This window comes from Arvicola amphibius, chromosome 1 (genome assembly GCF_903992535.2).
Source record: "Arvicola amphibius chromosome 1, mArvAmp1.2, whole genome shotgun sequence".
NCBI lineage: Eukaryota > Metazoa > Chordata > Mammalia > Rodentia > Cricetidae > Arvicola > Arvicola amphibius.
In genome coordinates, this window is record NC_052047.1 from 193,082,300 (window position 1) to 193,093,971 (window position 11,672).

General features: G+C 49.1%; 1 protein-coding gene across 2 annotated transcripts in view; it reads left to right on the top strand.

Annotated features, from left to right (window-relative positions):
* The window catches only part of Rbm20 (RNA binding motif protein 20), a 193,436-nt gene that overhangs the window by 129,045 nt on the left and 52,719 nt on the right, over positions 1–11,672 (top strand). For both annotated transcript variants that reach the window (XM_038316003.1, XM_038316011.1), the window contains exons 2-3: positions 8,104–9,196; positions 10,527–10,588. In XM_038316003.1, coding sequence (XP_038171931.1) covers positions 8,104–9,196; positions 10,527–10,588 — 1,155 coding nt within the window. The remainder of the gene's footprint in view (positions 1–8,103; positions 9,197–10,526; positions 10,589–11,672) is intronic.

The window sequence follows — 11,672 nt, forward strand, 5'->3', positions numbered from 1 at the left end:
CCAGAAGCAGGTCTTTGGTTGGCAGGCACTCATACCAAAGTTATTGCCCAGGTTTTCCTGCAGTGATATGCTAGTTCTCTCCCTTAGTCCTTGTTTCCATTCATTCCTCAGGAGACACTGGTGGGAGCCAGAGAGCCCCGAGTCAGTGTGGGCCTTGGAGAAAAGCCGAAGTGAGTTAAATGCATATCATTTAAGCAGGTGGTCTTCTTTAAGCATTGTTGTTGCTAAGGTAGGATAGGACCTCACAGTGTAGCCCAAAGTTGGCTCGAAATTCCTGTGATTCACTTTCCTTAGTCAGTTGAGTTCTGGAATTATGGAGGCATGCTGCCATGTCCAGTTTGCGAGGTGAATGGGTTTTGGTTTATTTCTCTCTGTCTCTCTGTCTCTCTGTCTCTCTCTCTCTGTTCTCTGTGTCTCTCTCTCTCTCTCTCTCTCTCTCTCTCTCTCTCTCTCTCTCTCTCTCTCTCTGTGTGTGTGTGTGTGTGTGTGTGTGTGTGTGTGCGTGCGTGCATAGAGACCAGAAGAGGGCATGGAATCCCCTGGTGCTAGAGTTATGGGTAGTTTGGAGATGTCTGGCTTGAGTGCTGTGAACTGAAACGTGGTCCTTTGCAAAAGTGGCAGACACTCTGAACTGCTGAGCCATCTCTCCAAACACAACACTGTTTCTATTTAACAAACTAAGGAACTGCACTGGGAGAGTCCAGAGTAGAGCCAGGCATAGTGGGCTCAAGGGCTCCCTGGACTCTTCCCTTGCTGCCCTCAGGGCTGTCTTTGTTCTCTGTCAGCCTTTCCTTAAGTGATGGCTTAATAGCTAGGTTGGCAACTGGGATTGACCACAAATCTTCACCCTGTCATCATCAAGAGAATATCAATGAGTGTCCTTGCAGTTGTGTTACCAGGGCAGTGTGATGCTGTGATCACCCAGCCTAAGACACACTGCCTGGACACTGTGACTTCTGTCACAGATAAAATCCTAAGGCTGAAAATGTTCAACTATGTTCCCTAATCTCACATCCCCTAACAGGCAGATGAAAGCTTGGGTCCCTGCTCACAGCTGGCTCTTCCCTACCTGTTGATGTGTCTCTCCACAGCTGTCCTTGGGCAAACAAACTCAGACCTTGCTAGCCTTTGCTCAGACTCGAGGGGAAACTCTTTGGCTGGTCTTTTCTTTCGTTGCTTAAATTACTTGAAAAGTGCAGTGTGAACCTGTCCTGCCCTGAGCTTCCTCAGCCAGAGCACATCTTATCCTTCGCTGCCATCTCAGAAAGTCTTCTCTTTCTCCACTTGTATAAAATGTCTCCTTACCTGGAAACTTTGCCAGCTCACAGGAGAGGTCAGATCTACATGGACTGAAGGGAGAAAATTCCGAGGACACATCTGGTCTTGTTTCAGAGCAGGGTCCTGTGTTCACTGATACTCTCCTTTTATACCAGGATGGAGATTTCCAGCATCCCAATCCCTCCCTCCCTCCCCCTCTCCCTTTCTCTCTCTCATATATATTATATTTGTGTTTTGAGACAGTGTCTCTGTATGTAGTAGCCCTGGTTAACCTAGGCTAGCCTCAAACTTAACAGTGGTCTCCTGCCTCTGCCTTCCTGGTGCTAGGATTATGGGCGTGTTCCACTGCACCTGCATGCAACCCATCTCTACTGGTCAAAGGATGCTATATCATTGCATCTTGCCTGGACAGTCAGCTGGGACAACAGTCATACTCCCCTAGTGGAACAGAAGACTGCCCATCCTTTCCACACGGCAGGATGAGAAACATCTACAGGCAGGTTTTCCTCCATATCTCTTAACCTTCCACATCATGAGATTGGCTAGTTTGCCTTACCCTTCCGGCATCACGAGGTTAGCTAGTTTGCCTTTATGTAATATTTTAGTTTGAAACTCTTCAGGGAAATGCTGCTTTAATTAATTTTTTTCTAAGCAGACTACTAGATTTTAAATCTAATTATACACTGTGAATTTGTTGTTAACAGTTAGTTAGTGGTTCAGAGATAAAACCTTGGGCTGGGGCCGTGGAGCCCTCCCAAGTCTCTTGATAAACTAGGGCCTGTACTGTCAGTTGCTGCTTCTGTGAGTGGGGACCAGACTCAGGGAGGGCATCTAATGGGCACTGTCACTGTGGGTGAGGTGTACGTGAACCCGTGTGCTGTGTACTGCCTGGATTCTGCATCTGCTGGGGATGGCTGCAAACAGCACAACCACACATGGTGTAGACAAGAAAATGTGTATCAAATCCCGTGCCACCCATTCTCTAGTAGGGGCACCCTTGGGCATTGCCTCTGGAGAATGGGAGCAGGGGCGCAGGAGAAGACCAGCTAGCCAGGTGTGGTGGCACATACCTTTAATCCCAGCATTAAATGTGGGGCGTGGGGCAGAGGCAGGAGGATTTCCGTGAGTTCAAGGCTAGTCTGGTCTACACCGTGAGCCCTAGGACAGCCTGCACTGTGTAGAGAGACCCTATCTCAAAGAAAGGAAGGACATGCCAGCATGGCATGTTTTCCCAGGTCTTAGGGGATGCTTTGCATGCATTGCATGTGGAAGGTACTCTGTGCCTCTCTGAGCGACGGGGTGACTCATGCTTCGGGCTGGGTAACGACAATTAGTCACTCAAGGGAGAGAAGGATAGGCAGTCCTGGGCCTTAGTTAGGCTTTTCCAAGCTAAGGCGATTCTCCCAGGCACTGCAAGTTGGATGATCCTGGTTCTCACTGAGGTTTTACCAGCGGCCACCTGTGTGACATGGGACAAGTTAACTTTTGTGTGTGGTGGTGAGGGATTGAAAGTGCCGAGTGCTAGCATCCTGCAGTCCCAAGCTTTCCCTGTTTGCTGCTGTCCTTGCGAATAAAGTGAGCTGGCTTTTAAGAGTCCTCTGTGTCAGGGTGCACCATGTAGCCGGATTGGTAAAAAAGAAGGGGGGCGCTCCAAGATGAAATTTTAAGGCCTATGTGGAAGCAGGAAGGTCCAGCCTCTCTAATGGACTGAACCCCGAAAGTCATACAAAGACATACTTATTGTTACCCAAACGATTTCCTCATACCAAAGTCCCTAATCTAATTCACACGTCTTACTGAAAGACAGCATCACAGGCCCTCATGACTCTGGTCCTTTATTATGTATTGTTTGAAATACACAATCATACAAGAGCCTCAGGTGTGCCTGGAATGTCTTGTGACCAAAGTCATGGGACGGCGTGGCCATGCCCCTTCAGTAAAACAATTCTACAGATCGTGGAAAACAATCACTGTTTTGCACAAGGATTCTTCAAGGTCAGGAACAAAACAGCTGTTCATTCTAACGCCTACCCCAGAAACAGTGACTCTGCTCAATCCCTACAGCACCTCTGGGGAGTTCTTTTGTGGCCTTATCTTCCCAACCTCTTGGATGGTCCCCTCAGGTCCTCTGTGCTACCCAGGCTCCCAGCAGGATCAGTCCATCCCCACAACATCTGGGCAGTGCCCAGGCCCACCCCAGCTTCTCTAAGCAGAGTCACCCTTAGTGTCTGGGTGTTGTGGAGAAACCGTATTCATTTCCTGTTGCTGCGGCAATAAAGCACCACACGTTTGATAGTGTGAGGCAATATAACTTTATTACATTTCTGGAAGTCAGATTCTAAGATCAGCCTCAGTAGATCTAAAGTCAAAGTGTCCGCAGGGCTGCCATCTGCCCAGGCTCTTCAGGAACCTCCCCGTCCCCTCTTCTTTTGAATCTCTCAAGGCTGCCTATGCTGTTTGGCCCACAGTCTCGTCCTCCACTCCCCCAAACACCAGTGCATCGTTTTCTCTTTCTCTGGTCCCTGTTTTCATCTTCTCTCTCTGACTCCCGCCCTCATAACGCTTGTAATTATACCGAGCAGGCCTTGGTAACATCCAGGCAATCTTCTCTCAGTACAAGGTCCTTAATTTAATCGCCATGTAAAGTCCTTGTTACCATGTAAGGAGACTCTCATGGGCTCTGCGGATTAGAATGTGAATGTCTTTGCAGAACCATGATTCAATTATCTATCCAATTTCTCTTAAAAATAAGAAAATATTTACTTATTTTTATGTGTATGGGTGTTTTGCCTGCATGTGTGTCTGTGTACCATGTGTGCGGAACCCTCTGGAGCTGGAGTTACTCAGAGTTATGAGATGCCATGTGGTTTCTGGGCATTGAACATTGGTCCTCTGTAAGAGCAGCCAGTGGTCCTAACTGCTGAGCCGTTCTCCAGCCTCTGTTTGGTTTCAAAATCTAGACTTAGAGAGGAGTGTGTTGAAATGCCTATGCTGTGGCCGTTGGTGAGCGACTGTGCACAGCTGTTCAACAGCAAACTTCATTTAGTAGCTGTGTACTTAGACTCTCCCTTTTGAACTGTTCGAGATACTTTATCTACATAAAGTATATTCTGCCCACATCTCCCAACTGCCAGGTTCGATAAGCCACGGCCATTATCTTCTTCCTTATTTTGTTCCTGGCAGTTACCACATACACCCAAGAGTGAGGAAGTCTTCTGGGAAAAAGCAAGAAGCTCCAAGACTCACTGCTCCCCGCCCCCACCCCCACCCCCAGCTTGGTTCTTTACACAAATGAGAAAGAGTAACAGAACCGTCTTCATCTGGCTCTTAAACGTGTTTGTATTAGGGTTTGAGTGTGGGTTGCCTCGTGTTCTGGAGACTCTTCAAACAGAGCAGTAAAACCTTGAAATAGACACTCCAAGAACACTGTAAGCATATAAATGTCATCCACCCTCCCCTCCCTCCTTCCCTCCCTCCCTCCCTCCCTCCCTCCCTCCCTCCCTCCCTCCCTCCCTCCTTCCATTTCTTCCTTTTTTTTTTGAGACAGAAGACTCAAACCCAGTCTATCCTCAAACTCAATTACTCAGTACTAGCCTTGAGTTACCTGACCCTTCTCTCTCTACCTTTTAAGTGCTGGGCTTACAGGTGTGTATTGCCACCTAGCCTGGCTAGGTTATTAACCCTTCAGGTAAAGGGTTTTAGGGCTTTTGCCCCACTTCAATAACAATTCATCTTTTTCTCATCTAAGATTTTGGTTTAGAAGGGCTATTCTGTGTGGATGATTTGTGTGAAATCACTTCTGTGTAAGGTTAAATAGAATTGGGCACAGTGAGAATTTGCAAGACAAAGCAGAAGCTGGAAACATCTGGTTCTTGGTCTGCTTGTGTGCCTGATCTGAATGGTGTGGTTCTGGTCTGCTTGCATGCCTGATCTAAGCGGTGCGGTTCTGGTCTGGCTGTGTGCTTGTTCTGAACGGTGAGGTTCTGTAGCCATTCCCATATCTGACTTACACACCTGCTGTGTGGGTAGCTTTCCTTACTGGGAGATGGTTCTTCCTCGCATAGCCTTTCAACACCCAAGAGGAGAACTTCTACCAAGAACTTACTCCAGCCCAGAATTCAAGTTTTAAAAACACAGCTGACTTCTCTGGGGAAAACATAGCCAACTTTGTGCTCCTCTGGTCATAGAAACCACATTGGCACCTCATTAGCGCCTTGTTTGCAAGGACAGACTGTGTGGTGGACAAGCCTGGGGGAAGAGCTGGCCCTGTGCTGGCAGGTTTGGGGGAAGCTGAATCAGCCTTCTAAGGCTCAGTAGTACACAAGTCGTAATCACACATCTGACGGGACCATCCCTCCTTTCCGTTCATCTTGACTGCGTCAACAGTTGTTGGCCCCTCCCATTCTGTTCCTGCTGGGATTGGTGTGCCACCCAAAGGCCCTGCAAAGCTTGGCTGCCACCTGCACAATCCCCAGAGGGAAAAGGCCCAGAATACCATTAGCTTCGTCCCTCCTCTTTCCCCATATCTCAAAATGCAGCCAGTCTCAGAGCCCAGCATGGTTCCTCCTACAAAAGGGAAAGAGGAACAAAGCCATTTTTTTTTTTAAATCTGGCTTGGCAGTGTGTTTTGTTCTTGTACTTAAGTGCGGGTGTGGCTCGTGCTGTGGGATCTCACTTCAAACACACAAGCAGCCCAGGAGGATGCACACAGGGCCCAGAGGGTTCCACCTTAATTGCGGGGTTGGGGTTGGTCCCACAGGCTGAACACTCTTTCCTCAATCACAGTTAGTGTTCAGAACTCTACCTTCTTGCTTTACAAAACTGAAATGAAAATGACCCCTGAGAATGCCTCAAGCCCCCAGGGGTCATGAGCATCACAGGGTGAACTCACATAGTCCCGCAGTCTCTCTACCTCCTCTCAGAGAAACCCAAGCCTTCCTCAAAGGAGCTCTGGAGAGGGAGGTGTGGCGTGCCACACCCTTGTTTGTCTGTCTTTCCCTCCTCTCCCTAACCCACCCCAGCGTCTTCGCCGCCTGCCTCTTTCCCTCCTTGTTTCATTATATTGAGCTTTTACTGCCCAGTGCTCGTGATAACGGAGACAGAAGGACACAGCCGTGTGTCCCTTCCCAGCTTCATCTTCCTAAGCAGTTTGATTGTGCAGGCTGCCTGGTCCATCATTCCTGACTTCAGATTTCATGACCCCATTCAGATGCCCCAGAATTCCATTTCACCGGATCTCCTGGTTATATTCATTTCCCACAAGGAGAAATTGAGACCCAGAAAATATGGTTTACCCGAAAGCCTCAACTGTGGACGCCACATATACCGGCTTCTCTGGGAAAGTCTGTCCCATGTGTAGACAAGGCCATTCCCAGTTTGCCCAGAAACGCAATAGCCAACTAACACTGGACACAAGAAAGACACGCGGCAGGGCCGTCTTCTCCCGCCTCTCATAAGGTTCTGTGAAAACTGACCAGGACTTTCTACTTCAAATGTAGATCTTTTTCATTTATAATATTTTTGGTCGCTGCATATACTACTTCTGTGTAAAAAGCCGTCTTATTTTTGCATCTGAACTTAGGACTAGGATGAAAATGTGTGTCATAAATATATATGTAGTTCATTCTGTGTATAGTTTTCAAGCCAAGAAACATATGGGTTTTCTCATATAATTTAAGTGATAATTTTTTTTGAACCAGTGATTTTTGCCAAATTCAAGATGATGCTTATTTTTTTTTTGTTTTTTTGTTTTTTTTTTTTTGTTTTTCGAGACAGGGTTTCCCTATAGAAGATGATGCTTATTAAATGGCAGTGATGAACTCATCATCATGGGAGAAGAGAGCAAGAGCCAAGTGGGGAGTTAGCATGTCGGGAGTTAGCATGTCAGGAGTTAGCACACTGGGCTGGTTTTTATTTTGTGCACGGAACAGAACAAGTCTCTATAGATACTTTATGTGTTATTATTATGAATTATGGGGCAGGCATGTGCGTATGTCATGTTGTGCCTGTGGTACTCAAAAGGACAGCTTGTGAGAGCCAGTTCTCTCCTTCCACCGTGGGACCTGGGGATCGAGTCAGGTGTCAGGCATGATGGCAGATGCAGCACTCACTGAGGCAATCCCTCTGGGCCTGGGCAAAACTTTCTGAATGTCTTAAATGTTTCAATAATAATGGACACATTCAACAAGTAATTGAAAATGGTTACTTACCATAATTTACTCTGCTCAAACTCTGTCTCCCTATTATTGGATGTTTCTAATTTTCAACCATTAAATAATGTCATAGGGACATTTTCAATTATCAAGTTTTGCCTTGGGATGCATTTTTCATAATTGAATTATTGAATCAGAGACTATGACAGTAATGACCTGACCATGTATTCCAAATCATCTTTATCAAAGATATATACATTATCTTTGTCTGTGTTTTGTTCTTTTGAGACAGGATCTCACTATGTAGCCCTGACTGGCCTGGAACTTGCTATGTAGATCAGCTAACCTCAAGTTTGAGACATTGCTCTCTCCTGGTCTCCTACAACTCTGGGCTACCTTACCTGGCTGACATTTTTTTCTACCTTATCTCTCAACGGTGGCATCTGTTTGTAATTTTGGAGGTTTTGCTAGTCAAGCGTTTGTGTGTAATGGTTGCTTCTAATCACCAGGGAGACTGACCATTCTGCCATAGCCTTTTGTATTAGAGATTTGGGCGTTTCCTAACGTGTCAGTACTTGTTTGTAGGATCTATGAAGTGGGGTCTTCTTTACATGGGGAAAGGGGCCACTCACTGAAGCCTAGCAATGCATGTGGACCTCTTGTCTCCTTACAGTGCGGCCAAGCTCCTGGACAAGGGCCCCTTCTCAGTCAGTAACCAGAACCCTCTGCTCCCTTCGCCAGCCAGCCTCCAGCTGGCCCAGCTGCAGGCCCAGCTCACCCTCCACCGGCTGAAGCTGGCACAGACAGCTGTCACCAACAACACAGCAGCCGCCACGGTCCTGAATCAAGTTCTCTCCAAAGTGGCCATGTCCCAGCCTCTCTTCAACCAGCTGAGGCATCCGTCTGTGCTCAGCACCCCACATGGACCTACTGGGGTTTCCCAGCATGCTGCCACCATACCTAGTACCCGATTTCCTTCCAATACAGTTGCCTTTTCACCCCCTAGTCAGGCACGAGGCCCGGGACCTTCCGTGAACCTCCCCAGTCAGCCCCCCAATGCTGTGGTGGTACACCCCTTCAGTGGGGTGATGCCTCAGACCACTGCCCAGCCGGCAGTCATCCTGGGCATTGGAAAGGCTGGGACGACCCCAGCTACTGCGGGGTTCTTTGAGTACGGCAAAGCCAACCCTAACCAGGCCTACGGTTCTGAAACGGAGGGCCAGACTGGCTTCTTGCCAGCCTCGGCCTCGGCCACAGTATCAGGTAGTGTGGCCTATGAAGGGCACTATAGCCACGCAGGGCAGGATGGCCAAGCTGCCTTCTCTAAAGACTTCTATGGACCCAATGCCCAAGGGTCACATGTAGCATGTGGGTTTCCAGCTGAACAGGCTGGGGGCATGAAAGGGGAGGTTGGTGGGCTGTTGCAAGGTACGAACAGTCAGTGGGAGAGCCCCCCTGGATTCTCTGGCCCAAACAAGCCTGACATTGCAGCAGGACCCAACATGTGGCCTCCGCCTGCCAGCCAGCCCTATGAGCTCTATGATCCCGAGGAGCCCACCTCAGACAGGACTCCTCCTGCCTTTGGAGTTCGGCTTAACAACAGCAAGCAGGGGTTCAGCTGTTCCCGGCGGCGGGCCAAGGAGGAGCAGACGGTGCTGTCCGTGAGGCCTCTGCAGGCTCAGGAGCTGAATGACTTCCATGGCGTGGCTCCACTCCACCTGCCACACATCTGCAGCATCTGTGACAAGAAGGTGTTCGACTTGAAGGTGAGGCACCCGAGGAAGGCTGGGCCCCAAGGGTTGACTCTGGGGCACCTGACTTGGTCACCAGGGTCCTTTATTAAAGCTATAGGTTGTAGACCCCCAAAGGAATTTCAGAATTACATCAGGGTCCTTTCAATGCTTTAAGGCAGGTAGGAGATTCCTTCCCCTACGTAGATGAAAAGCAGAGATCTCCTGCTCCCTTCGAAGGCTTTTCCTCTCTGTCCATTCTAGAAGCTATAGCCCCTTCAACATAGATGCTATACTGAGTTTGAAATAGAGTCAAGGGCAGAAGATCGGTTCTCAGGTTGGAACCAGATAAACCATTAAGGAAGACTGCCAGCTGTATCATGTGGAGGGAGAGATTCCCGAGGCCGCCCCCCACCCCACCCAGTGGTGAAATGCTGTACTGCTAATGCAACAAAATACTTCAAAATAATAAAATGTATGTAACAGCTGACACACATTAAACTCTTTCCATGTGCTGGCAGTAACCCAGTGAGGTAGTCACTGGGGTTTGGTTTTTGTTCTTGCCTTACTGTGTTTTGAGACTGGGTCTCACTGGGCTCTGGCTGATCCTGGGCCCATTCTATAGCTGAGGCTAGCCTCTCTGCCTTCCCGAAGGCTGGGGTTATAAGCATGAGCCACACCCTGAGGAGGAAGATGCTTTCATTATACTCCTCCCAGATCAGAAATTCTAGGCCCAGACATAGGATGGGACCCAGACTAGGGAGTGATAGAGTAGGGATTGCATTGTGGCTGCGGCCTCCCCGAGTCAGCTGTCACACCAGCCCGCTCCCACCCTTTCCCAGAGCATAATACAGTTCCTCCTTAGTGGGAGTCACAGTGCAGGGTGTCCTTCATCGCTACTCAGGTCACGTCATCCAGATATATCTCCGGGACTTGAGGGAGACACGCTTCCCCATCTCCAGTGTGGACGCAGTGATAGCAGTGGCCCTAGCAGGCACTGGAGGACTTGGTCTCACACGGCGTTAGAAGTCATTATACCGTAGACCAGAGAGAAGCGGGTGGCGTTTCTCTGTGGAGAGAAAAGCATGAGGTCAGGACTCTACAGAGAGGAGACGAGGGAATCTGACTTCAAGTCTGGGCTGTCATCCAAGATGGATACAGGGAATGCAGATGAGGGTTGACCAAAGGGACTGAGAGTTGTATTGCAGCAGCTGGTGGGGTGGGAGGCGGAGGAGAGAAAGGGAGATGAGGTGTCTTTGGTCCAGCCTCTGGGTACCCAGAGCTCCCTGCCTGGCTGGTAGTAACAATCCTTATTCTCTGCCCCCACCCCCACCCCCACTCCTGCCTCTCTGGTCTTCTCATCTAGGATTGGGAGCTGCATGTGAAAGGGAGGCTGCACGCCCAGAAATGCCTGCTCTTCTCTGAAAGGTGAGCGTGCTCCAGACGGCTCTAGGCATGTGCTCACCGAGTGTTCACTGAGCACTGCTAGGGATTCTAGACACAGGAAAACTGCAGAGAACCCAGCCCTCCAGGAGCATCCACTTAATGCAAGCACAGGAGCTTCTACTGCTGGCCTGACTGCCAGGCAGAAGGCAGTGCTGGAGGGATGGGAGGCATGTGCCTGTCACTGCCTCCTGGGCACGTTGTACTGCAAATGGAACAACTTGGGGGACATCTCTGAGGCTGCCTCCTGAGGGGTGGCTGTGTGGTATGGGAGAAGCTCACTCCTACCCGACAGAACAGGATTCGGAGGTTTGAAGGCTTGCCACGGTTGTGGACCTGGGGAATAAATATCAAGTCTGACCAGCACGGAAAGACAGGAGAGAGAGGCAGGCAGGGCCAAGTCCCAGGTCCTGGTCCCTGGGCTGGTGTAAAGACTTGGGATTTTGTTTTTGTTTTTGTTTTCCTGTGAGTGTGATTGGAGCTGGTAGGGGCTTGAGGAAGGGAGTGATGCACACAGGACACTCAGAACAAAATGCTGGCTGCCATGCCGAGAACAGACCCTGGGGTAAAGGCCTACCGTAGAGGCCAGTGAGGAGGAGGTTCTCTGGCCCAGGGATGAAGAATAGACAACTGCAAGTCCTCCCGTTGTTCACAATAGCTAAAAAGTGAAAGCAACTAAGAGGCCCATTAGCCAGGAGCCCATCAACCAAGTGTGGACTCTCCACACAGTGCAATGCCACTTAAGTCTTTAAAAGGGAGGAAATTCTGACACACATAATTTTGATCTGTAAATTCCACTCCTGTGAGGTATTTTGGAAGCTAAGCAGTCTGGGGTTGGTGGGAACGGAAAGTGGGTGTTTGCCGGGCACAGTTTCAGTTTTATAAGGTGAAGGGCTCTGTGAGGACTGTATTTAGTGCCCTTGTGTTTTGGCACCTTACTAAGGTTAAAAGAGTTTTCACAAAGGCCTCCCTTTTCTTTGTTGTGGTAAAGCTCATTACAGTCTTACAACCAAGCAGCAGTTAGCACATTCACAACGGTGCTGGTCTCGCTAACATCCACCTGCCCCTC